This window comes from Diadema antillarum, unplaced genomic scaffold (genome assembly GCF_040938485.1).
Source record: "Diadema antillarum isolate AM-2024a unplaced genomic scaffold, OU_Dant_1.0 seq00000268_RagTag, whole genome shotgun sequence".
NCBI lineage: Eukaryota > Metazoa > Echinodermata > Echinoidea > Diadematoida > Diadematidae > Diadema > Diadema antillarum.
In genome coordinates this window covers 11,635-39,520 of record NW_027271304.1, presented here as the reverse complement: position 1 = coordinate 39,520, position 27,886 = coordinate 11,635, and the positions used below count along the sequence as shown (strand labels likewise).

The 27,886-nt window shown below is 39.2% G+C and overlaps 1 protein-coding gene across 1 annotated transcript; it reads right to left on the bottom strand.

Moving 5' to 3' along the window:
• Positions 1-256: 256 nt before the first annotated feature.
• On the bottom strand, positions 257-27,886 carry LOC139729888 (integrator complex subunit 13-like). Its single transcript, XM_071640809.1, has 13 exons — positions 27,665-27,886; positions 26,396-26,470; positions 24,983-25,176; positions 23,746-23,826; positions 21,718-21,940; positions 20,394-20,673; positions 17,571-17,614; positions 14,278-14,587; positions 12,033-12,109; positions 10,420-10,577; positions 7,362-7,592; positions 5,298-5,419; positions 257-402 (listed from the first exon to the last, which is right to left on the bottom strand). The coding sequence occupies exons 1-13, from the start codon at positions 27,884-27,886 to the stop codon at positions 257-259; spliced, it is 2,163 nt and encodes a 720-aa protein (XP_071496910.1).

Below are 27,886 nucleotides of genomic sequence, written 5' to 3'. Positions count from 1 at the left end.
CAGGGAAACCCTGTTATAACGAGCTGGTCGGAACCAATGAAATGTCCCCATCATATTGGGTATCTTGCTATATCAGGTATCAAAAGAAAAAGGCATAGTACAACGAATGGAACCTCCAAAACTACTGCGCTCTATCCAACCTCTGTTTAACAAGGTTCCAATGTACGTATATACAGTAGAACTACTGTTGATTCTGACCAATGTGCATCCAACACAAACGCACCAACCAATGAATGCATCAATTAATTTCAGAAACTCACTTTTCATTTTCCTTATTCAGGTTGGGGTAGAGGTCTGCTGTGGCCCCTGTTGATTCTGCTCTGCCAGAAAATTCCCTCTGGCTCCTGGAGTGGAGACTAGCAATTCTGGTCTTCCACAGCGACAACAGTGACTCGGGAGATCCTGTGAAAAGGATGACAAATGCAAAGACAATGAAACTTCAAATAAGAAGAAAGCAAGAAAAAGGTAAAGTGTGTCTCCATGGAATTATCCATAATAGAGATTATCAAAAGACAGGACGAGACAACACAAATACAACTGAAAACTTCACACAGAAAAGAAAAAAAAAGAAGAGCAAAACATCTAAATGTGACCTTGCATCACAAAACCATCAAAAAGTCGTCAGACTTGGATTTTTATCTACAGGCAAATTAAATTCTGCAACAGCAGCTTCTATGCTTTCAAATAATGTTTACTGGTAACAATACAAACAAACTTTCTGCACTAATGTAAATAATGGGAAGAAAGTACACATTCTGGAAGAGGTGTTCACTGAGAAAAGAGGCTATGAAGTTTAGGGTCTATTCGATTCAGCAATCGCAACCTGTATTATTTCAGCTTGTTAAACACTAAGTAAAAGTCAATTACGATGGGAAACCAAAATTCACACAAAATTAAATACATTAATCTATTCAAACATTTGTTTGTGTAAACTTGACAGAATAAAAAATAATAGTATATTATATTACTGTTCACTTACTTATTCTTTTTATTATTAAAGGGAACGCAAACCCAAAGAGCAATGTGGATTGAGTAAAAGCATCAACATTAGTAAAACACTTCAGTAAAAGTTTGAGGAATATCGGACAATCGATGCAAAAGTTATGAATTTTTAAAGTTTTGGTGTTGGAACCGCGGGATGAGGAGACTACTAGAGGTTATGACGTATGAGTGGACAACAATATAAAGAAAATATAAATTAAAGGAATTCCACAAAAATTCACATTTCTAGCAAAATGAAAGAGTACTTGACTAACCGCTTTCAGAAAGCAGGGGGAATAAGTCCTACCACTAACATATGTCAGTATCAAGTTGATGAAATGTGTAATTTTCATGAAAAATTAATTTTTATTGAATTCCCTTTATATTTTCTTTATATCGTAGTCCAATCATACGTCATAACCTCTAGTAATCTCCTTACCCAGCAGTTCCAACACCAAAACTTTAAAAAATCATAACTTTTGCATCGATTGCCCGATTTTCCTCAAACGTTCACTGATGTGTTCTACTGATGTTACTGCTTTCACTCAATCCACATTGCTCTTTGGGTTTGCATTCCCTTTAAGGCATATAACATACATCAACTAACATGTATCGGAAGCAAAAATTGTCTGTTTGCGATTGGATTTTTGTGCTTTCTCTGTACAAGCAGGTCATATGCCTGGTTCCAGCTGAAACCTTTTCAAATTAAAGACATACCGTAAATAACAGTGAATTAACTGCACTTTTTCCCGCTGAAACGGGTCAAAATTCAGGGTGTGGTTTATGCACCATTACAGCCAATATAGTGTGCAGATGACGTTCACTCAAAAGTGTACAATCTACCATTCTCAGCTTGCTTGTGGATTGTTAGGGTAGTTGAATGTTCAAATAATGATACATTAGAGACATTTTAATCATAGGAAATTTAATGGCGCATCGCAGAATTGATGTCAGCAAATGCAGCTTGGAAAATTCATGATGGCAAGCCATTCTGTCTACATGTAGGTAGAGTTTACGGACGAAACATTGCACCAGTGGCATCGATATTCTTTCATACTCGCTATCATATGTGACCGTGCACCTCAAAACGAACATAAAGTCGCACACACTGATTTTGTGTGAGGACTGAAAATAAGTGAAATGGGTCAACCTAGCCGAACTTGACTTTTTCATATTTTCTGAAAGAACGGGTCTTCTTTTACATCATGCTAAAATTTGGTATCATAAAACGGGTAGGAAAGTGTGTTTTTTTAGCAGTTTATCTCGAATATTTTTCTTAGAATAGTGTGACTAGGTGTGTCTTTAGAATCCCTTTTTAATGTCTGAAAAACCTTGTCCACACTCTTCACTTTCAACTCTAATAACATTTGACAGGATAGTGCTACTGCTTTGAAAGTTGTCATTATTTATGGACAGAATGTGTTAATGAGGCATGCTTAATTTCACTTTAATTTGATAATCCCTTAATTGTTTTTACTCTGGTGGTTTGCTTCCTGTTTTTTGTCCCATTCATCGCACAGCCAGAACGGTTTGGTAAAGATTAAGCGCCTGAATAGACACTGTACTTCAGAGATTCTTTTGTCAGTTCACACTTTTCTTTAGTTTGTGCTTTCTTTCCAATATTTAGATAGGTTAGGAGAGTCCATTTGATTTGAGTTATACATCATTTTAAAGCTTAAAGTCTCCTCTTTCAGAATATGGTCTTAACTGAAAATTCATGTCTGGCGACTTTTTGTTTGTTTTGAGGTGCAGGGTCACATATAGAGCCTTATCTCATATAATGACTGTATGTCGCTTATGCATCACTACCAGGTACATATATCTCTTTGTTCAAATGTTTTTGGGTTCCGTGGGGACAAAGTCAAGTATTTTGGCAGTAAAAGTAGCTGTAGCAGAAGAAACTTTTTCGCTAGGCAGTCTACTGTTTCTTTCCTTTTCTTTTTTAAGGCACAAAAATCAATACATTCTCCCCCAAACATTTCACTCAATTCAACCAACATGTCAGCAGTATCTCTGTCCATTGCATGGCAGTATACGCACTCGCTGGCGGGCTGTCATTTTTTTCCCCTTCGGTGGCCGCAAAAAAAAAAAAAAGTGCAGTTAACTCACCATTATTTAATGGTAGCAGATACTGCACTGAACTTTAAAACATTTGTTTGTGTAAATTTGACTGGACAGAAATACAGGTAATAGCAGGTTATATCAGGTCATACAAGGTTGTATTATAGTTCACTTATCATTTCTTTTTATTCAACGTTTGTCGTCCAACACATACAATGTATGTGAAGCAGAAAATATCCGTTTGTTTTTGTGTAATTGGGATTCTAGTGCTTCCTCTGTACGTCATATGTCTCATTGTAGCTGAAACCTTATCAAATTGAGGACATGGTATATACTGCTTCCTAGATAAAATGGCAGTCATTATTTAAAGGGTACAAGGAACGGTACATTTGATAACATTGGCTTGGCTCAGAATCTAACTTTACTCTGATTTGTTAACCCATTGAAGACAGACTGACATTCCTATAATGTGTATTTCCCATTTACTCCAGCCCGCGAATACTCGGGACTAGTCTTCAACGGGTTAACACTCCCAGGAAACAAATGGGACCTACAGCTACAGTGCTTCTCTACCCAGAAATGCTACAGGAAACACGGTTGTATTATAAACTGGAATTCTTGCAATCTGATTGGTCCACTGCCACGTAATCATATCTCATCCGCAATGTGTATATTTTCCTTTCAGCCACGCCATTATTGCATAACCATGCATCAGGTAACTACTGGGCATATGATTTTTCCATGCATTCAGGAAACTATAGTCAGTGCAAAGTTTAGCCATATTTTGTCAGGAATTTTGAGCCATTTTATAACACAGAAGACTCATAGAGATACATATAATTCTTTCTTTGTGGGTCTGTAGGAATTGCGCACTCACAGTATCCCTGAAATATCAAAACCTACTCGGCGATGCCCCACGGGTTCATACAATTCGGAGGTACAATGTTACCTTGAGTATTCTATTTCTACCAACCCACACAAACCTGTAGGTCATTTGTACAGTGTATATTACTTAAATTCACATTCTTTGTGCCAGGACATTGATTTGGATCATGCTACCCATTGGTATGCCTTTGGTGATGACTACATCCTCATATAGGGCCTACGGTCATCATAATCAATATAATATGGCACGTGTGTGAGTTTGCCATGCATCATGACGGCCTGTTTTCACACACATTCCATGCCAAATGTCTGCCAAAAAGAAGTGTGGACGAAACTGGCTGGGCTGAAAGAGGAAATCCAGTCCAAATTGGTGTAAGTTAGTCTGATAAAAAACAGTAAAATCTTGCGAGTTCAGTGGTAAAAATGTGACTGAAATCAGATGAAAATAAGGAAGTTATGACATTTTGAAGATTTGCTAATTTCTGCAAAACAGTTCTTGTACAGTAAATATGAATATGCAAATGAGTGAGGTAACCATGTCAATTTTCCAATAATCATGTTCAAAACAAAAAAAAATTGTGAAAATTCAATGCTTCTGTCATTGTAGTGTGAAATATGACGTTATTCCTGGTTGAATAACTTCAGAATAGTGATCAGTTAGATATACAAGGATTTGAGAATCAGGCATACTTGTGGTTTGAATGAAAAAATGGAAATTTCACAATTTTATGTACAAACTATAATGGTAAGTTGTGAGGGGATGACATGCTCACTATGCCATTTGCATATTCATATCGACTGTTCAAGAACTGTTTCCGAGTCTACAAGAGTAATCCAGCCCAAGAAATAGTTCAAAAGTGTGAGTTCATACAAGTTGTACTTGATAAAAAACATTTGGAAACCAAAAATATAAATTTTTATTATACAACACCTAAAAAAAAATGTAGCTATTTTGATTAGTCAATTGCCTATCACATGACACCTAAAAGTTCCATTGTGCGCTGTGGCTGTCAGCCATGCAATTTTGTTTGAGCAAACAAAGAGGATATTTTTGTCATTCATTTTTGTAAACAACTTTAAAGAGATTGGTTTAGCGTATGTACGTACACCGTGACTGTGACTGTGCAGCTACTCATTCATCTTTTACGCATAATGGTTGTCATTTCTTTGCTAGATTCAAGAATCTGTGTGGGCCACATCTGTTGACGTTTGAGGTGTTGGTGAAAGAGGAGGCGCACTATTCAACTCCGCTTCGCCTTGTTGAATAGAGCGCCTCTATCTTTCACCTCGTGCAAAATCTTGTACCATCGCACTCATGACCATTCACTATTTGTATACCATCATTACTGTGCTGATAATGTCATCCTCACCTTTGGCCTTTCCTATTGCATCTCCAACGTTCATCTTCTGCTTCTTGACTGGTGGCGGATCCAGCGGGTTTCGTGACAAAAGCCCTCCACCATTGGATTCAACCACAGCTACTGTTGGAGTCCTGTAGATCACATTGAATGACTGGCACAAATAATATACATGCAGATATATAGCTTTCACAGTACACTTCAAAACTTGACTTTTTATTTACTGTTAAGTGTTATATGGTTCCCCTGTATTCCCCTTATTGTGTTTGGTAGTTTCTTTCTGCAAGGTCCTTTGGGGAACACGCCATTCTCATGAAATGTGTTTTTACTGTGATTCAATACAGAAACATTGAACTGCCTTTAGTGTCTTTCTGCAGGGCCTTTCGGGAGACAAACCATTCTAATTACATGTGATTTTGCTGTGAATCTATACACAAACATTTAACTGTACTTATACTCCTTCCTTGGAAAATATTATGCAGAATAACTAAATGTAAATAGACAAACTGAAAGAAAATTAAAGTTTAAACCCTTATAAAATTATCAACAAGCAAATGCGACTAAGAAAACTAAGGTCTATAAATGGAACATGTCTTTAAGATACACCTTCACTATTGAATTTCAAATGGGCACTGTAAAAATATTCCCTTGGATGAACTTAGCAGAATTCATACAACTGCGATAAATGTATTACTGACCTTTGCCCCCTTAAAATAAATCTTTCCCCACAGAATCATTGTGTGGTGAGGCATGTATATACACTGTACCAAGATTAATTAGGTGTGTAAAGTTAGTTAAGGATTTGATCTTGACCTGTGACCTTTGACCTTGAGCTCATGGACCCACAAGTTGATAGGGGCAGCTTTGTCTCGTTATATTACATACATATGCCAAGTTTTCTTTGGATACCTCAAGTACAGACGGAAATACGGATGTACAGACGGATGGACGGACAGATGGGCAACCTGAAAAAAATAATGCCTTCAGTGACACTTTGTGGCAGAGGAATACAAAAATAAATTTTAAAGCCGAACTTCTGACCTTGTTTACACTTTGTGATCCCAGCCTCAGGAAGACTTAGGCCATGGCATTATGATTTCCTCTCCTCGTATTTCTTAAGAAGCTTTTTGGAAGACTTCTATGCATCCTACATGACATTGTATGGCTTCAGCCACACCCAATTTGTCCATTTCTAGAAACAGTCCCATCCTGTCAACAACTTTGTGACATGGGTTTTGAAGGTTTCACGTATCGACAGTCGAACAAACAAGATTTGCTTTGTTGTTGCACTCTGTCTGTATGTCAATGAATTTCCTGTTGAGAAAACACACGCCATGTGGTTCTTTGGTGTAGAAACCAGCAAAGTACTGCCAAGGCAAGGCAGCCACTTGTCATACCTCAAAGAGTACAATCTCGTCAAGGGGTACATCAGATGGGCTACTCCAAACTATAGGCCCTATGAAAAAAGACATTGAGTCTGCTTCCCCCCCCCCCAAAAAAAAAAAAAAAAAAAAGAGAGAAAGAAAATAAAAATGTGACAATGACAACTTTGTCACTGTAAAACCAAAGGAACAAACTGTGACAAGGTGGAATTAGACATTGCCTGGACCAACAATTTGTGCTTGTTTCTGTTCTTAATCTAAGATATTGCAGGGACCGCAAAGCCGGAGGGGGGACCGCAGCTCCCCTCTCCCCTCCCCCCTCCTCCCCCCAACACATTTTAGGTTCGTCAGAAATAAAAGGGGGAAGGGAAAAAAAATCTTTAAATCATAAAAAATCACAACATACATGAATTTCCTTTTCAAAGGAACCACTGACCTTCCCCGCCCACCCCCACCACCAAACGTTCCGTATTGCCAGTTTTCAATTGTCAATTTTGGGGAATTGGAGCTGATGGCCTTTTTCGCAGCATGAAATTTTCAGGAATTGTCACAGGTATTCAATGCATACAGAGTGGACCAAAAAAATACTTTCATGTGCATTTTCCTTTCGCGAATCTTGGCTCTTGCAAAAGTCGCAAAATTAAAATGCACAGGAACATTCCTGGTTTCACAGTAAACAGCTGGGGGGACTCACACTTCAGCCCTGACAACAGAGGGCGCCGTTTCCATTTTCTCTGGCTCCTGTCTCTCGGCCTTGGCACTGCCGCCTTTCTCGACTGACTTGCGCCCCCTGGGCGGGGACGAGTCGTCCGGTTTCCTGCAGGCCAGGAGGCACTCCAAGACCTCCTCGTGAGAGGGCGACGTCGTACTTGCAGCCCGGACGAAAGTCTCCAGCTCCGACCACATCTGCCGGTACTGCTCATCTCTGATGGAAGTTTGGGGTGAAAGCAGAAGACCAGCAGAATGCTTGGTGAAATTACCAATTTAACATAAAGAACTTAATGCCGGGATCACAGAGAGCTACAGGAGCTCTTCACTCTGTCTCTTAGAAAAACTTAAGAAAATTTAAAAAATTTAAGGCACACAAAAAGAAAAAAAAACTTACTAAAAACATCTTTGTGCATCAACCTATAGCTTTTTTTTTTCAGCGAGTAATCAGAATCACAAAAATAAAAAAAAGAGAAAAAATGTTGCTGTGATTTAAATGCAGCCATTCTTCTTCTATACACGGCTAGTAAAAGTGTGTGTATTAACCCATTGAGGACGAGTCCTGAGTATACTTGGGCAGGGGTCTATGGCAAATGCATGCAGAGACTCCAACCCCAATCACCTTTTGATCTGTGCAAAGCGCAAAGTTCCATTTGAATTGAGTTATAGTACATCATTTTTAAGCTTAGAGTCTTCTCTTTCAGAATCTGCCCTTAAAGATAATATAAAGTTTTGGTACCTCAAAAGTTTCCCTGAATTTCAAAAGTGTTTTCGATCAAATAACATGAGGGAAGCATGGAAATGTTTACATACATTGACAGGATCTAAGCAGAAGAAGAAACAGGCTTCTGCATTTGTGTCAAACAGTGCCCTTATTACAGCGAATGAACTTAACAAATTCTATGCTCATTTTGACACCATGGATTTCTCTGCCGAAGTCACATCGATGTGTTCAGAGCTACGAGAGCTTAGCGTCACACCCCCTCGCATTGACCAGCAAACAGTCGCGACTCTTTTCAAACGGGTTAAAGTGAACAAAGCAATGGGCCCGGATAAGATACATGCTAAACTATCAAAATGCTGCGCCCAACAGCTTGCAACTCCCTACTGTGAACTTTTCCAAATGTCATTGAATGAAGGTATGTCTCCGGCCAGCTGGAAATCAGCGATCGTGATTCCGGTGCCGAAAACAAATCGCACTTCACAGCTTAACGACTACAGACCAGTGGCACTTACCTCGATCGTCATGAAATGCTTCGAGAGACTGATAATGCAGTTCCTTTATCCATCAGTATCCCATCTTCTTGACAAACTTCAATTTGCATATCAACCTAAAAAGTCTGTGAATGACGCTGTTCTCACACTCGTACACGAGCTCGCTCAGCACACCGATAAACAACGACGCTATGCACGTGCCTTATTTGTAGACTTTTCCTCGGCGTTCAATACTATGCAGACTCACATTCTTCTTCAGAAGCTGCGTCACATGAATGTACCATCTTATCTGATCTTATGGATAAAAGATTTCTTATGTAATCGGTCTCAAACTGTGAAAGTTCAAAATTGTTTTTCAGACCCTGTCGTTTTGAACACAGGTGCTCCACAAGGTTGTGTTTTGTCGGCGTTGCTGTTTATTCTGTACACGAACGATTGTAAGTCAGCAAGGGAAAATGTATTCATTTTGAAATATGCAGATGACACTGTCATTTTAGGACTTATCGATGAGGATGAATCTAGCTACCGGGCCGAGGTTAAACGTTTTACCTCTTGGTGTGACAAGAACTGTCTGCAGTTAAATCTCACCAAAACTAAGGAGATTGTGTTTGATTTTCGGAAAATGCCCCCACAGCCAAAATTTATAAATATTGGTGGTACAGATATTGAGATAGTCAAGAGTTACAAATACCTAGGGACAACAGTGGACAGTAAACTTTCTTGGACTGAAGAGTGTAGATCTGTTATCTCAAAAGCCCGGACTCGTATGTACTTTCTGAGAAAACTGAGATCACTACACATTGATAGAACTATTCTCAATCTTTTCTATAAATCACTTGTTGAAAGTATTGTATTATTTAACTGTGTCATCTGGTTCGGGGTCTGCAGGAAACAAGACTTCAAGAGAATGGAAGCTATAGTGAGACAGGCTAGCAAAATCACTGGGGAAAGTTACGACCTTACAAAGGAATATACAGATCGGATCGCCAATATGGCAGATGGTATTATGTTAAACGAGAATCACCCACTACATGATTATTTTGAATTCCTACGATCAGGCAGAAGACTACGGTCTCTGAAATGTCGTACAAATCGATATGCAGACTCCTTTGTTCCATACGCAATCAGGATGTGTAATAACAACCGCTGATTTGGTTCTGCCAATAGTCCCTTACTGTTCGAATCGATGACTGAATGTGACTCGGTCGAGAGGACCTTGGGAGAGCTACACGGAATCAATGGCCAGCGCATGCGCACACAGACATCTTATCCGTTCATGGATTTGAAATTTGCGCCGTCAATTCAATATAGCTCTCCCAACGTCCTCTCGACCGAGTCACATTCAGTCATCAATTCGAACAGAAAGGGACTATTGGCGGAACCAAACGTTGCCCGAAGCCTGCTTTCAATACTTCAACTTAACTGGTGAGTCTTCAAATTGAAGAAATTTTTGGATTTTAAGTTGATATTTACCCACGATACTACGTCTGTCGTGATCCTGAATGCTACAATGCGCAGCCCCATTACGCTATGCGTATGGGGCTGCTGGTCGCATTAATTGCATGATTTTTTAAGACATGAGAGCACTTTGGGGCGAGTAAGTCTCACGGTGTTAGTTATATGAAAGGTACTTTAACCTGAAACACAAACTAAGACAAGGAAATTCAGGGAAACTTTTGAGGTACCAAAACTTTATTATCTTTAACTCAAAATCCATGTCTGGCAACTTTTTGTTGGTTTTGTGATGCAGGGTCATGTATGAAAATCTTTCTGCCACAATTGTAATACTAATTCGCAAATCAGCAAACTTGCTCTCTGAATCCAGTCACCTTTTGGCACCCTTCCCTCTGGTTGTCACACTGGGCACTGGTAGGGCTTCGTTCTTGGTTTCCATGCCGACGAGGTAGAGAATGGCCTTCTTGCACTCCAGAACTTCATCTTCGCTGAGGAGAGGCTTGGCCAGGAGGGAGGGTAGAGGGTCTATATGCTGAAATCAAGAGGAGATGAATGTAACACATAAACAAAACTAGGTCCATTCCACATGTCAACAAGATTATGAAAGAAAGGTACATTGCACTTACAGTTCCATATACCCAGATTAATGCAGGTATATCATTCTTCCTGCATATTATCAATGGTATAGAGCAACAATTTCTCTTATTGGGAGAAATACTTATCATATTATTTTTCCCCAACATGAATGTCTTTTTCGAGCTTAATGGAGCAAAGAAGACTGAAGATCATTCTTGTTTTCCATGGAGGGAGGCTGAGAGTGGACAAGTCTTGCTAGAAGGGACACTCTAGCCTCTCTGAGAGATTTGACCTAATGCTTCCAAAATTCCTTATGGCAGGTGAACACAAGCAATTTTTCCATGTTTCATGATGCTTTTGGATAGGGATATCAACAATTGAGAAAGCACAATTTCATTACGAGCACTATATGTGATCAACAACCTTGTGTAAATCTTGTCATCTGTAAAGTGTGAAAGAAAAAAAAATGAAGGCTGTAAGCAAGTAGGAAGGGTTGTGAATCTTTTATTAGTGTAAACACAGCCTCTTTCTGGGTGGTTTCATGTTCTGTTTGTTACAAAGGAAACATCTTGTTGCATGCCTGAGAATCAATTTGGTCGGTTGTCCACATAATATGTTTGGAGGGGAATTGTCTCAGCATAGCTCCTGTTAAAGCATATCAGCATTGTCCATTCAAAACTAAAACATACAGTAGTTCTCGGAAGCCCTTAAAGTTCACCTTCCACCACTTGGAATTTGTGTGCAAATATATCAAAAGGATCTACATGTACTTTGTTTCACTGAATAGCAATTTGCCTGGAAAACGAGTTGTTTGGAATATTTTGAGATCAAAATTGTAAAATGATTCCTATCACAGTAAAATGATTCCAATCACAGTAAACAACTTTAAATTCATGAAGCGCCCTCCCCATTCAGCAGTGCATTGGTAGAACATTCTAGTATGTGATGATCAAAATTAATCATACCCTAGCAGTATAATTGTCTCGCATGCAGCAGCTTGTTAGCTGCTGCATGCTAATCACTCTCACACAATGGACACTGCTATGACCCGATATATAGAAAGTGATGTAATCAAATAAGATATAAAGCATCATGTAGCAACTACGATCAAGTTTGCTCTTACATGTACATTGCAATACTTCTGGTGTACTTTTTGGGTAATAATTTGCATTTTCAATGTTACCCAACTGAAATCTCATAATCGCCGATTTCACAAATTTTTTCTTATGTCTCTATTTTCGAGTAAAATTTAACAGTTTCTGCAGGCATATGAGGACTACGCCTTGCCTTTAAAAACAATTTCTTTGCATTGCTTCCCATTCTCTCTTCCTATTCAAAAAAAAACAAAACAAAGAAAAACAAAGATTCCACTCATATGCAGATGCAAGCATGTAATGGTCACTTCACTTACCGAGGACATATTGAATATGATGGTGTCACTGATGACCAGCGGCCAGTGTCTGGTCATTCTCTCCAGCTGTGCTTTGGCTGTTGGAGACAAACAAACACAAATACACACACACAAATATAAACTGTGCATTTATAGTTGTTATTTTCGCAAGGGTTTAATTTTCATGAATTTCATGAATTACAGTTGGACCGCAAATTTAGCAGCACATATTGTATATGTGACCGTGCATCACAAAACGAACAAAAAGTCGCACCCCTTGATTTTATGTGAGGACTCCAAAAAGGTGAAATGGGTCAGCCAAGTCAATCTTGAGTTTTTCATATTTTCTGAAAGAGCTATCCTTCTTCTACATCATTCTTAAGTTTGGGATCATAACATGAATGGGAAAGTGTGTTTTCACCAGTGTTTCTGCAACCCATTTGGGGGGAGAATAGAATGATCAGGTAAATCTTAGAGTCCCCTTTTCATTTCTTGAAATCATTTACACACTCTTCACTTTAAAGTGTAATAACTTTTGATAGGATACCTCTACTGCTTTGAAAGTTAAAAGCATTAATCATGGACAGAATGTGTTAATAGACCATGCTTAATTTCAGCTTAATCTAGTAATCCCTTCTTTGTTGTTGCTTCGGTGGTTTACTTCCTGTTTTTTGTCCCTTTCATTGCACAGCTCGCACGGCTTGGTAAAGATTGAATAGCTTGAACAGAAACTGCACTTCAGAGCTTCTTTTCTCAGTTCACACTTTTACAGAGTGTGTGCTTTCTTTCTAGTATTTAGATAGGTTAGGGGAGTCCATTCGAATTGAGTTATACATCATTTTAAAGCTTAGAGTCTGCTCTTTAAGAATCTGCCCTCAACTAAAAGTCCATATCTGGCGACTTTTTGTTCGTTTTGTGATGCAGGGTGACATATTATATGTACAACGTGTAGTGCCCTGTGAAGTGTATAGAACAATATCCTTTGATATAAACCCCAAAAACAGAGTTGCCCCGAAATAGAGTTGCTTGAAATTGAAAAGCTAAATTTGTAGCAACAGCTCCGCAAACTCCGAATAAATCTCTACACTCTGGTCAGTACATACTATTAAGGGCAAACTCTACATATATATATATCCATCCACCTTGGTTACGAAACATAAATGTCAACTGCTCAGAAGTCCTATGTTCTTGGTAAAGAAAGACAAAACTACACAAGAAAAAAATAAAAACACTTACGTTGTTGATGAAATTGGTATGAGCAGAAACAATGTCCTTGATATACATGTACATATCAGATGGTATATAGGGCATGATATCCCCCCCAAAAAAGGTATTTTTCATTAATAGGTAATGACTGACATTTCACAAAGTAAGAAATTAACAAGGATGATGTAGAGTTTTTGTTTTTATGTGTTGCTTGAGAGGAGTATTTCAAAGTCACTTGATTTAGACCGCTATTTTGGGATGCATATGAAGAGTTTGTTTGCAAAAACCGATAAGTCCATATTTGCCAAATGGAGATATTTGCGATTAAAGGTCAACAAAAATAAAGAGAATAATAAGAAAATTTTTGCTTCTTCTGACCACAACTTCAAAAACGTCCCTTTATATGTAGTGACCAATATATCATTTCAAAGGTATTATTTTGTTCTTTATGACAGAGACCGTACTTAAAAATCTTCAAAAATGGACTTATCGGTTTTTGCGATTAAACTCTTCATATATTGGCATCATTTTTGAAGACATACAACATACAGTTTCAGGAAACTTGCTTTTTGTATGGGTTCTTGCCATTAAACATTAAATTATCATTTTTTGTTGTTGTTGGTGTTTCACTACAGTCATCCGACATACATATCTGCCTAAATTGTAAAAATATGGTGAGTACTGGGGGGAAAAAAGTCTTATTTCTATTTTGAAGACACACACTTATACAACTTACTAATTGCTAAAATCCAGTCTGCCAACCAAAGGTTTCTTTTCTTTATTCTAATCAGGATATCTCACATGTCCTGATTATGGTTTGATTAAAAAGTAGATACAGTAGTTGTTTTCAGTCACATGTCACATCGGTAATGCCCGCACCGAAACTTTAAAAATTCATAACTTTTGAATCAACACTCCCATTTTTCTCAAACTTTCACTTATGTGTTCTACTAATATCGCTGCATTCACTCAACCTATATGTATATTTGGGTTTCATTCCCCTCCAATCAATCATAATCATCACAGGTTAATCTCATTTTTCAACATTCCTGACTCCTACCTCTCTCAATCGGCAACTCTGCCTCGCTGTTGGCCTCCGGCTGGCAGGGGGCCAGCCGGTTCTCCTTCATGAACTCGCCGAAGTCGTTGATGCGGTAGTTGGTGACGCGCCCGCCGCACCCCTCGCTGATGGAGGGCGGGTCCTCCAGCGGGGAGCGGGTGGTGGAGAGGACGTGGAGGAAGATCTCGCCCCCGTGGCTGGCCAGCATGTGGGACAGGCACTTGGTGCTCTGCTTGCGCGGCTGCTCCAGCATGACCTGGCGGCCGTTGAGCAGGAAGTTGGTCAGGCAGAGCGAGGGCCGGCTGTTCACCTGACAATAAAGAGCCCAATCCAAAATCCCCAATTTGCATCATTCGTTCTATTCCAACAGTGTCTTCATGAATTCAACTTCATGAGTTGGGAAAACTATTCCTTAAATTAGGGCAGACCTCCCAACCATACTGAATTTGGAGAAAAGAATCTGAATTTTGACCATTCCCAGCTCTTGTTTCAATAGGAGTTTCCTATTTCGGGGGATAATTTTACTACACACTCATATGGTAACTGTTCTTTCTTTCCTACCTTTCAGCTAAATCATCCCTATTTTTTCAGGCAGGAAGGTTGGGAGGTCTGTCAGGGGTATGAGAGTATTTACAGAATTAAAAGCAAATCTGTAACTTCTGCAATTAAAGTCTGAATTGTATTAAACTGTGAATATGTCAATGCATACAATTTGCCAAAAAGTCTGAAAAATGGGTTATGGGCCGAGTGAAAAATCTGAAATCAGAGTTAACTCCGAATTCTCTCATCCCTGCTACATGTACAGGAGAGAATTTACTTGGAACCCTGACACTGAGGCAGGATTGGTAATGAAAACAGGTTGTGAGTAATACAGTACTTCAAAATATACTTGATTTATTTGAGTTTTGAGGGAAGTATCCAACACAAAGTCTCATATAAATTCTAGTTGTACGCTTTGCCAAATTGTTGGAGACAAGTTGGCTTTGTCTTGCTAAATAAAAGTACAGGTTTAAGTTGTTACTCCCTTTCTGCACTGATTTCACATATTCCATACAAAGACAGAGCCATCTTGGAACACCTTAATTCTAATATCTAAATGTGTCACACTTAGAATGTACAAGTACTACTAAACAGTCACATAATATATTTTGTTTTGTTCTACAAAGAATGACCACAGGTCTTCAGAATTCCTTGGAGAGTTTGGGAATGCCCCCCCCCCCCCTTCAAAAAAAAAAACAAACAAACAAACAGCCTTATAGTTTCGGCAAATCACTCTGAGAGTGACTAACTTAGTGTGTTAGGAAAAGTACTTATCCATTAGTGGATTGGTGCTGTCAAAATACGCCTCTAGCGGCATAGGATTAATGCATTTATCCCTTACTGTGCTTTCTTCACTAATTGGCAGGCAAACTGGACAGCTTCCTTTGACACCTGGCATATATAATTTGTTATGTTTGATAAGTTTATTGCATTTGTTGGTTGACTCTTACTTTCCTTTTGTTGCCTCTTCTTGGTACACCAAGTTAGGGCTCGCTGCTTGCTGATGAGCCTCCCCCCCCCCCCCACTCTTGCTGTTGCTCTGTCACTCTTTTTCTTTCTTTATCCCTCTGTTTTTCCTCATCTTGTTTGATGTTGCCTCCCTTTTAATCATATCCTTCAAAGGTTGCCTCAGTGGTCCTCCAATCATCACTGACCCTCCTCTGCTTTTTGTCTGTCCACCCTCCTTAATCTCCCTCCCTTTACCTGTTGGGCTCCTTACCCATGACCTCCAACCTTCCCCTTTTGTTTCCTTTGTTCTGTGTCCCTAGCCCTCCCCTTATTGTTCTTGTTGTGTGAAGTCCTTATAAGCTTTATGTGATTGCTGTCCCTGTCCCTTTGTCATTTTGCCTCTGACAAAGATTCTGCTAGGATCAAAAGCTCAGGCCCCTTTGACTACACCTGGCACAGGTGTCTGGAAACCAATTGTCAGTCAATAGAGGCTAACTGTACCTAGTCCCTCTGATCCCTATTGTGCCCCACCATGGCCTTCCTGTGGAATTAAGGCACACTGCTTCACCTGAGTGGGCTTGCTATTAACTCTGTAAGTGCCACTTCCACACGGCCAACTCAGTCGACAGCGTGCCAACTTCGCATATTCAGCTCAAATGCTGCAGTACAATGAAAACTTTCCTTGCGCTTCCGTTCGTCTCATATACAGTTTGCATTTTGTGTGGTGATTTATTATCAAGCTGTGTTTCCTACTGAATTTGCGGTAAATTTTAAGTTTCTGTCACTGTTATGTGTGCAAAAGTCCTGCTTTTACAGTAATGTACATGTAGCTACTGGTCATTTAAAAGAAAAAAAATAATCATCGATTTGTCATACAATTAATACATAAAAGCAAAGCTTGGCATTTTCTCTACAACTTTGCTCACTACGTGACCAACTTAACAAAAATCCATGGAGGTTACACAGATATGAAAAACAGAATGTTTTCTCAAAGTATGACTATGTTGGTGTCTCAGAATAATGTGGCACACAGGGGGTTTCTACCATGGTACATAAAGAGTTAAAAAACTCTCCAACTAGGTCGAGTGTGGCTGGATTACGGAATGCTGATGACAAAGCTTGGTGAGTGCCAGGGGCATATATTAAAGGTGAATCCTGATTTTCTTCTGAGATGGATTGTTGGAATGAGAAGTAAATTTTCATCAGCATACAATAATCTATCCAAACTTGACCTAGATGTAGACTCAGCAAGCCCACTCAGTTGTACTAGTCGTGTGCCTCAGTCCAACAAAGAGGCACTGACAACTACAATGTAGTTTCCAGACATCTTGGTCATTTGGCACATGTTATATTGTGTCAGCTGACCCTAAAGAAAAACAGCAGCTTACAAGCACTGACAAGATTACCCTGTTCAAATAATCAAGTAAGATACATACATACAATATAAAATGAATGGATAAATAGATGGATAGATAGATAGGTAAATAACAAACAAACAAACATATAAATAAATAACTAAATAGATAAAAAATAAATGAATGAATGAATGAATGAATAAATAGATAGACAGATAAATAAATAAACAAATAAATACAGGAAAAGATTACCCTGTTTAATTAATAAAGAAAGATAGATACATACAATATACAAAATAGATAAATGAATAGATAAATAGATGGATAGATAGATAGGTAAATAACAAACAAAGAAACAAATGAATGAATGAATGTATAAATAAATAAATAAATATACAAAAAGTATATGAATCAAATACAATGAATGAATATATCAGCATGGCTACTCACATCTACTGTTGACACTCTGTGTGCAGCTGTACAGTACAGGATTTCTGAAGGAATGATAAATGATCAATCAAAACCATCATAAATTATTATTAAGTCAGTGTCTCTTTTACAGACAGTCAGTACAAACATGACCAAATGCCATGTTTAGAATGGTTATGTCTGACTGGAATATCAAGGGGTATATTGACACTCAAAATAACAGAGTGAACACTAGAAATGTCGCTACAGCGACTGGTTATACCCCCGCCAAACAACATTTCATAAGCTTTGGTCAAAACAACATTTCATAAGCTTTGGTCAAAAAACTGAGGAAGTAGTTAAATCCGCAAGATCTTTCCTTGATCTTCTGCCATTAATATGCCGTTACCATGGCAACGTACTTTCGGGTACTGTCGAAAAATGCGTCTTGCACATCTACAACCAAAGGCACACATCTGTACCAAGTTTCATGGAAATTGGGCAAAAACTGAGGAAGTAGTTTGCAACACAAAATTTTCCATCATTTTGGCTCATAATATGTGAGCTGTTACCATGGCAACATACTTTTTGTCACTGTCAAGAAATGTGTCATGCTGACCTATATCCTAAGACAAACATTCAATATGTATTCCATGAGAATTGGAAGAACACTGATGAAGCAGTTTTGCCATGAAGCATTTTGCCCTATATTTTACCAATAACATGCCGTTACCATGGCAACGCACTTTTTGCCACTGCGGAAATATGTGTCTTGCACATTAACATATTCAGATGAACATCTGTACCTAATTTCATAAAAATTGATCAAAAACTGTGGGAGGAGTTCGCGACGCAAGATTTGTACCCATTTTTGCCCATAATATGCCGTTACCATGGCAACGTACTTTTGGGTACTGTCAAAAAATACGTCTTGCACATCTACAACCCAAGGCACACATCTGTGCCAAGTTTTATGGGAATCGGTTGAAAACTGAGGAAGTAGTTCGCGACGCAAGATTTGCAACGGACCGACCGCCCGACCGCCCGACCGCCCGACCGACCGCCCGACCGACCGACCGCCCGACCGACCGCCCGACCGCCCGCTGATTCCTATATACCCCCTTCAAACTTCGTTTGGCGGGGGTATAATTACAGGAATAAATTTACTTTTATACTATTATGAGGCACTCAGGGGCAGGTTTCACTGTGACATGGGGGACACACGATATTGAAAAAACAAAAACACATGAAATGTGATGACAAGCACACCAAACACTACAGAAAGGAAATACGTGCATAGATCACTAAGAAAAGGGTTTCCCACTTTGTAATTACAGAAATACCAAGAAAAAAGATGAACCTTGCAATGCGCTGCATGCGTAATAGTACTACTACAGAATTTGTACTACTATGATCATGACAAGGACTACTACTTCTACTACTACATTGTAGTAGTAGTAGTAGTAGTAGTATGGTAGGTGTGCAACCCACCGACCGGGTGCATAACGACCGACCGCGCATTATAATGGCATTGCGCGTACAGAAAGAAAATGTACGCATGGGACTACGCGCAACGGTGTTCGATTTTTCACTGGGCTACGCTACCGAGTAAAATGAGGCGAAAACAAATAAGTATTCCCTCTAAATTAACGTAATTTAGCAAAATCGAATAAGATTTATCGTGTAACTGCATATAACTAGGCCGGCAGTGGCCTACCTTTGCTGACTCGTTGTTAGATATAGAGTATCCTTCCGTAATAAATTTGACGATTTTGACCGCAAAATTGTCACCGTCGCTTGTACGATCGTGCACAAACGTTACACATATACACATTGACATAATTATTTTGTCGCCCGCTAAGACCGTACGAGTTGAAGCAGAAACGAGAAATGAATGTGAAAAAACAAACCGACTCATCTAATTTATTTCAATTACGATGAAAAGTTTCCTAATGAAAATCAATTCAAATTCATCAAACAGTCCTTCAAAAGTAATATCGAAGGATTCGAAATATATTCAAATATTATTGGGGAAAAAATGACGGCTAGAAAAAACACAGCGGCCTGTCGAAAAAAACGCATTTAAGTGCCCTTTATACGTATTGTCAGGGTGGTCGGTTGAAATGAGCAGGGCAACTGAGTGCGGAAAAAATGAGACCCCACACGTTCGAAGCCGTCATCTAGAGCGCGTACCTCAGATCACATTTTCAGTGCGCACTTGTGAATCCGGAGTATTTTCTCCACACGTGAGTAAAATTTCAGGCAAATTGTGAGATTTTTCACGTTTCTATTGATAGAAAAACGTTAGGTGGCCGGTATTATGAACACCCAACCATACTATTACAGTGTATAGTGCTACTAATATTGAGGTACATTGTACCTGTACTACTACTACTGATAATAATGGTACTATTACTACTGAGCAGCAACTTTTTGTACTACTACTACTACTACTACTACTGCTACTGCTACTGCTACTACTACTACTACTACTACTGCTACTGCTACTGCTACTACTACTACTACTACTACTACTACTGGTAGTAGTAGTGATTACTCAGGTCTGTATATTGATGGCGGTACAGTTCGTGATGATGATGATGATGATGATGAATGATGACTACTACTACTACTACTACTACTACTACTACTACTACTACTACTACTACTACTACTACTACTTCTACTACAACTATTCATCATCATCATCATCATCATCATCATCATCATTATCATCATCATCATCATCACGAACAGTACCGCCATCAATATACAGACCTGAGTAATCAATAATTACCAGCATATGATATGGGTTTGCTTATGTAGCAAATTGGCAACCTTCTTCAGTTCTTTAAATGCGCTCACCTGAACTGGCTGCTCTCGGTTGGCACCACTTCAGCAGGACCTTGCTTCCGCCTTGCTTACCCCCGCTATCAGTGCCTCCTCCGCCCCCTCCTCCGCCTCCTCCACCACCGCCCCCTCCACTCCCGCTGGCACCCGCCCCTGCCCCGCCCTTCCCCTCTCCTTCAGACTTGAGCTCCTGGGCGGCCACGATGTGCTCCATCTTGTGGATCTCTTCGTGGGCCTGTCGGTGGTGGAGAAGCTCCACGTCGTAGTTGGCTGAACTTCCCGCATTCTGCTCTTCCTGTTAATAGCGAGATCATTGTTTTTTGTTTGGTTTGTTTATATATTTGATTACTTGTGTAAATTGTTTTGTTTGTTTAAGTCCATTACCAAACAGGAGAAAAACCATGTTCATCGATGATGGAAAGAGAGAGAGGACAAAAAGATTTCCCAGGCACTTCTTATATTCACTCATGATGACACAGATATCTACAACGTTCAAATGTAGAATTGCCCTGGTCTTTTTGTTTGAATACTTGAAAGTTTGGCAGCCTAATCTTCTATCGGATTAATTTTTTGGATGTTTTTCTTTGCTCATCAGCCAAGGGGCTTTCTTTGCCAGTGAGCACAGATGTGTGAAAGTCCAGAGAAGTTGACTATCAATAACTTGAACTTTATGTACTATAAGAAATGCAATATACATTGTATTTCACTGGGTTCTTATTTTCTGATGAGTTGTTTTGGAGTGTTTTGAGATCAAAAGTGAAAAATAATTTTGATTGTAGTACGCAACTTTTATTCCAGAAGAGCCCTCCCCATTAACCCGGTATTCAGCATTGTGGGAACGTAGGGTATAATGTGATGATAGACTGTGCCCTTGGAATCATATTTTCCACAAAACTGCATGTGATTCAATCTAGCGTGGAAGATCAATGGATATCGCTGTGGCCCAATTTGTCAATTACTGATAATCCATAATGAAAAATTACACAGCAACAATGATGGGGTAAACTCTGAGATTGTGGAATTCCAGTAAGCCTTTTTTGGCTAATATTTCACACTTTGTTGTTACCAAAGTGAAATCGTGCCATTACAGTGTTATTTCACACATATCCTATGCGTGCAGTTCTGCAGGCATATGGGAACTACACGATGTTTGGGCTTAAATTTTTTGTTTCTCCATTCCACTCAAACACACCATTGTGCACAAATCTGAAAGTAACTGGTATGGGGGTGGGGGAGGGTTAGATGTAAGTAGGTTGTATCAGATTACTTACATGTAGACAATTTTGGAGACTAAGTTGGAAGAGTGTGGGAATTTCAAACAGATCTCTTCACAACTTACCTTCATTGGTATACCAGTCACCGTTGTGACGACGAGGTCAAAATGATCCTGCACCAAATAAAAGAGTTTAGTCGCCAGGTGGCGGCCCGCTTTTGTCGTGGTCGCACGACACGCCAGACATGGGGAGGCGTCCCAGAGATCTCGGTTGGCATTCACCACGGGGGATTCGTCCACAGGGTGAGTATTCACGACCACCAACTCGCAGTGGTCGATGGCAAGGAGGCTGTGGGGAGTGTAGTGAAACTTGTAAGAGAGGTCAGGTGAGAAAAAAATATCTCAAATGCTCTATGGTAGATGGCGCTATTTACTCTTACTAACCCCCTGAGTGCCACATTATTGTGAGACAGGAACGTAGTCATGCTTTGGGAAAACAATTCTGTTTTTCAAATCTATGTACCAGTAATCTTTATTGATTTTAGTCACCCTTGACATATTGTGAGCAAAACTGTTGAGAAAACACCAAGCTTTGCCTTGATGTACATTGCATGACAAATCTATTACTGTCTTTCTTTCTTGAATTTGGAACATGTGACCGAGAGATGTTTTTCTCCCAACAATCACACCGTGGTACTATCACATATTATGTGATATACTTTTTCGTTAGCACTTTTTACATACCCACAATTGGAATCAATAAAGGTATCACTCACGTGTCTCGGCCACACGAGTAGCTACATGTAGCAAGTTCTATTGGCACACATCCGTGCACATCTCACAATTATCGATACATCAGTATCACTTTTTATCATCTTAGATCTAACATTAGTCTCATTCTTTGGACTGCTGTGGACCGCAGCTGTACCATCTGTGTTGCAATATTCAGTGCCATTGTACAATGCTGTACACTGGCATTGGTCTAACGGTAAAAAAATAAATGTTGGACCAGTTAGTTTTTCAGGAATGGACCATTAAAACATTGAAAAACTGGGTATCTACTGGTCTGACCTGTCTGTCGGACCAGTAGAAAATATGGGTTAGTGTGTAGCCCTGCATTATGAAATAAAAATCTGCTTGGCTGATGGAATACATTTTTATAAAATCTCAAGTTTGTCAATCGATGTGGGAGATATCAAAAGCAAATAATCATCTCCTATTTCTTGGGCAATGGATACAATCTAACATCACCCTCACAGTCGACGATTATTTGCTTAGTACACTATTCATTGTTAGTATTTGATAGAGTAAAGTAAGTAAGATTTTTCACTGAGCCTTTTGCAGTTCATATTTAACTGCTTGTCTTGGATCACTGAATTTCAAAAAGCCTCCTTACTGCTATAAATATCAATGATTATGAAAATGGCATTTCGTTGTGAAGAATATTACGGCTTCTCTTTCCGTCTCAAATTGGCAAATTGTTGGTTAAATTTCTGGTTGATTTTCTGCAGATTAAATGAAGTTGAACTAATTCCAGGTAATATTTCATCAATGTAAAATATGCAGTAAAATTCAAAGTTGACAATTCAAGGATGATAACATGGATAATTAGGCAGCAGAATTTCCTCTCCAGGACTTGATGGATTTCGAAGGCTGGTGGTACAAGGATGGTATAGTTTTGGTCGAGATGGGGCTTCAGGCTTCCGACTTGTTTTTGTGTGTGTTTGAGATAATGAGAAATCTCCTACAGTGTATGAAAGAGCATGCAAATCTAAGAGGAATTCAAAGTTTATTTGATGAACATTGGTTTTGAAATGGCTGAGATATCCAAAACAGAGCAATCCTAATGAAAGGTGGGGCCCACCTTTTATTAGGATAGTTTTGTTTTACTTTGTTTTTGGATGTCTCTGCTATTCGAAAACTGATTTTTTATCAAATAAACATTGAATTCCTCTTAGCACTGTATGCTCTCTAGTATTTTATAAGCAGTTTCTAATTATTGTGCAAAAATTTAAAATCTGAATCCGCATCTTAGCCAAAACTATACCATCCATTTAAAGTGTTGAGGAGGAGCTGATTTTGCTATACCAAACGTTTCCCGTAGACATATGCCCAAGTATACTCTGGACTAGTCTTCAGTGGGTTCATACTCACTCTTCAGAGCCCGAGACCACTTTGTTCTGATGTTGGATCGTGTCCTTCACAAAGTCAACCAGCTGATCCATCTGCCTCTTTCTGTAAAAGGAAATAGGCAGCATAAATTACCTGGTATCAATTTCATGAGGTATAACACGTGGCAGCTACTTTCAAGGCTTCTGTCCGGTTTGTTTGAATATGGTAAGAGATTATTATCAGAACATAACAAAAACATGTGTTATGGTTATATTCACATATACAATTGTGTATAAATAACTGTGTATAATCATATTAAGCATGTCATTTATCATATCATATCATATACAGGTACAGGAATCCTGCACTTGAGGTATATTCTCTCTTCCAGCAAATCAAAACCTCCGAACCATTTGGCTTTCAAGAACATACTATTACTGGCTGGCGCATACTTGACTACAAACTGCAACCTTCTACACAACATTAAACTCAAAAACTCTCTACTGTCAAGGAATACCTCTGCAGATAGAATATGCCCAATGCAAGGCAGCAGTTTAGGGGGAAAAAAATTTCTTTTGACAGGAAACAAAAGAAAATACATGTACATTTTCAACATTACAGAGGCAGAACAAAACAAGGAAAGTTGTAGGTAGCATCAAACTATGTAAATGTGGAGGCTATTTCTAGATGCTTGTTGGATGTGTGACATTTCTATCAACTTGGTCACTTTGTTGTTGTGCCTGGTCTGGCTTAATTTTGGCTTCTACATCCCGGTATCACCAAAGAGCCCTGTAACAGATGCACCTTGGGATTCCTTGGTGCCATTGTCGCTTCCGGTTGTCTCACGCACATCACAGTTCCCATACAGTTCAATGGAGTTATTTGTCTGCTTTTCCATTGTCACTCTTTTTTTTCTTCAATGTCTGTAATTCGGCTTTACAAGAGTTGAAAGTTTCTAAATCTCACCAACTTATGGTCACTAGAATCATGGTTCTCTACTGCAGGGCTTCAGTGTGCTGGTCATATGACAGAAAGCGAAGAAAACGAAAAATACCCCTGGATAAAGACAGAACATGACCTGAGTGCATATATGCAGCCAAAACCAGGGCAAGTTTGTCCCCTGAGCTATCCCATAATGCAACTAAAATGCTGCTCTGCACACTGCACTTAGGTATTGGCGATACCGAGAATTTCACCTGAACTGCTTGTTGAAATGAATGCATATGGTACTGCATACATCTACACATGCTTCTTGGAGTATTATCTTTCCTACACTTACTCCTGGAGTGAAGTGATGCAGATAATCCGTCCCCTGTTGTTGCCATAGTAACTGTCTCCAGTGGAGAGATCCTGCTGTATGTCCGTCTTCTCACATAGCATCTCCACAGCACCCTCCAGGCCATTGGTTATGTTGGATTCTTCTGAGCTTTCGTCAGTTGAAGGTGCACCAAGTTGGGCCAATGCAGTCATCATCTGTAATACACACACAGATAATAATTGCAGTTAGCATGTGACTTTGGTAAACTGCCAGTTAACGCTTTCATAACCAGACTGAAATTCTTATGTACAATACCAAAGGCATTCAGGAGGATTGGTAATGAAAAGGTTAGTCAACAGAAATCCACACCATAACACTATGATTTTGCTTCAGAAATCTCACCATTTGATCTGGGCATAGACAACATTATCTTTTGTATTGAACAAGCAGTTGTTGTTTTTTTCTCTCCATGACTGCCTACTACTTCAAGCATGCATACCAATGGCATTCAGGAGAATTGGCAGAACAAGCAGTTGTTTGTTTTGTTTGTTTTTTGGTGTTTTTTTTTCTCTATGACTGCTTATTATTTCAAGCATGCAAGTCTAGAGGATATTGTGGCATCATGCATGTCAGTGAGGTTGATTCTTTCATACACTTTGAAGGGATAAGTCAATTCTTAAATTCCTTTTGCACATGCCATAATGACCAGTCACAGTCAAGAGGTCAAGAAAAATAAACCTCTTTAAATCAAGTTTTGTTTGTTGGACAAAATGTTAGTTGATTTACTAGTAATTCCAAACTTGGCTTTACCAATAAGACCCTGCACCACAAAACCAACAAAAAGTTGCCAGACATGGATTTTTAGTAATGATGTATAACTCAATTCAAATGGACTAACCTCCTAACCTATCCTAATATTGGAAAGAAAGCGCTCACTCCGGATTAGTGTGAACTGAGAAAAGAGGCTCTGAAGTAAAGGGTCTATTCAAGCATTAAGTCTTAACCAAGCCATCCTAGCTGTGTGATGGATTGGACAAAAGACAGGATGTATTAAGACCACTGGAGAAACAACAATGAAGGGATTATGGTTTATTAACACATTCTGTCCGTGATTAATGCCAACTTTCAAAGCAGAAGCATCATCCTTTCTAAAGTTATTAGAGTCGAAAGTGAAGAGTATGTACAGTGTTTAAAAAAAAAAATTAAAAAGTGGACTTTATAAGACAAACCTAATCACACTAACACCAAACAATAAAATTGTCATAGAAAAATAGCATAATGAAGAAGACATGTATGCTATTTCAGAAAATATGAAAAACACAAGAATGGCTAGGTTGACCCATTTCATCTAGTTTAAGTCCTCACACAAAATCAGTGCGTGTGCGACTTTGTGTTGGTTTTGTGATGCACGGTCACATGCGGAGACATACTCACATGAGCTGTATTCTGCTCCTCACCCCTCCAGCCATTGATAACATGTCCTTGTGAATCACTGGCGATCAGGCATATCTGAATAGGGAATACATGTACAACTTGTAGGCATTACCAATACATAGAAATAAAGTGTGAGTTCAACAAATAGCAATCAAAACAAAGGAAAATCATAAAAGAAGTAGCAACACTCAGAAGACTCACTGATTTTATAGCAAAAATGTATTCAAGATGTGTATAACATAAACACCAAAATTTGTATAATGCCCCATGGAGAGATTGTTTAAAATTTCATGTCTTGATTTGATGATAAGAAAATATTTCATACTGGTAGACATGTATTTATCAAAATCATTACAATCACTATCACTGCTATCAATCAATGTGATTATCTTATCACTTTATCCTGATGTAGGGAGTCAAAAGGGACCGGAGCTTTTGATCCTAGCCAAATCTTTGTCAGAGGCAAATGACAAACATGTAGGAAAAGCAATCACATACATGTGTATGGACTACACACAACAATTCAGTCTGAGAAGGGCTAGGGACACAGAACAATGAAAAGAAAAGGGTGGGTTAGAAGTCAAAGGCAGGGAGCCACACAGTTAAAGGGAGGGGGATTAAAGCAAGGGGGTGAACAGATAAAACTAAAGGCAGAGGTGGCCCAGTGATGATCACAAGGATCATTAGGGGCAACCTCTGTGGAGGATAAAGATGAATAGGGAGGCAAAATCAAACAAGATAAGGAACAATGCAAGGCTATAAGAACAAGAGTGAAACACAATGAGTGAAGGGGAGGAAGGATGAACAAGCATCAAGCTCTATACTTGGTGTACAAAGATGTGGCAACAACAACAACAAAAATGAAAGTGAGAGGCAACCAACACAACCAACAAAGTTATAATCAGGTGTGAGTTTCTTCAAATCGTCTCCCTCTACGAATAAAATTTGTTAAGATCGCAACTGCTGATCTGTAATTAACAACCGGGGGGTTGTTTCATCAATTTAGTCAGCGCTGACAAGTTGTTAGTCACTGTCAGTCACTGACAATTTCAGCAAAATCCTTGGTTTTGATTGACTGAGATGCTCTGGTCACTGACTTACAGTGTACCATGGTGATTGTCAGAGACTGACAACTTGTCAGCGCTAACTAACTCGATGAAACACCCCCCTGAACCTTCACCCCTCTGAATAATATCTTTCTTTCATCAAAGTTATAATCGTTATGTCTCGAGGTGATACACATGCATTGAGTGTTTGAATTGAGCTTACATATCTCCTCTGTGGGAAGATATCATAGACAACCCTGCAGTACTCCATGATGGCCTCTATGGAGCACGTCCACAGGGACTTGCAGAGCGGAGCGAGAGGGATGATGCCGGGGGTACGAGACTTGCTGACCAGGTCAAACTCAAAGAGCTGGCTGCAGGACTCGGCAAAGAGGTGACTGTGGTCAATCACAAACACTGTCTTCATGCTCTCTGGGAACGCCAT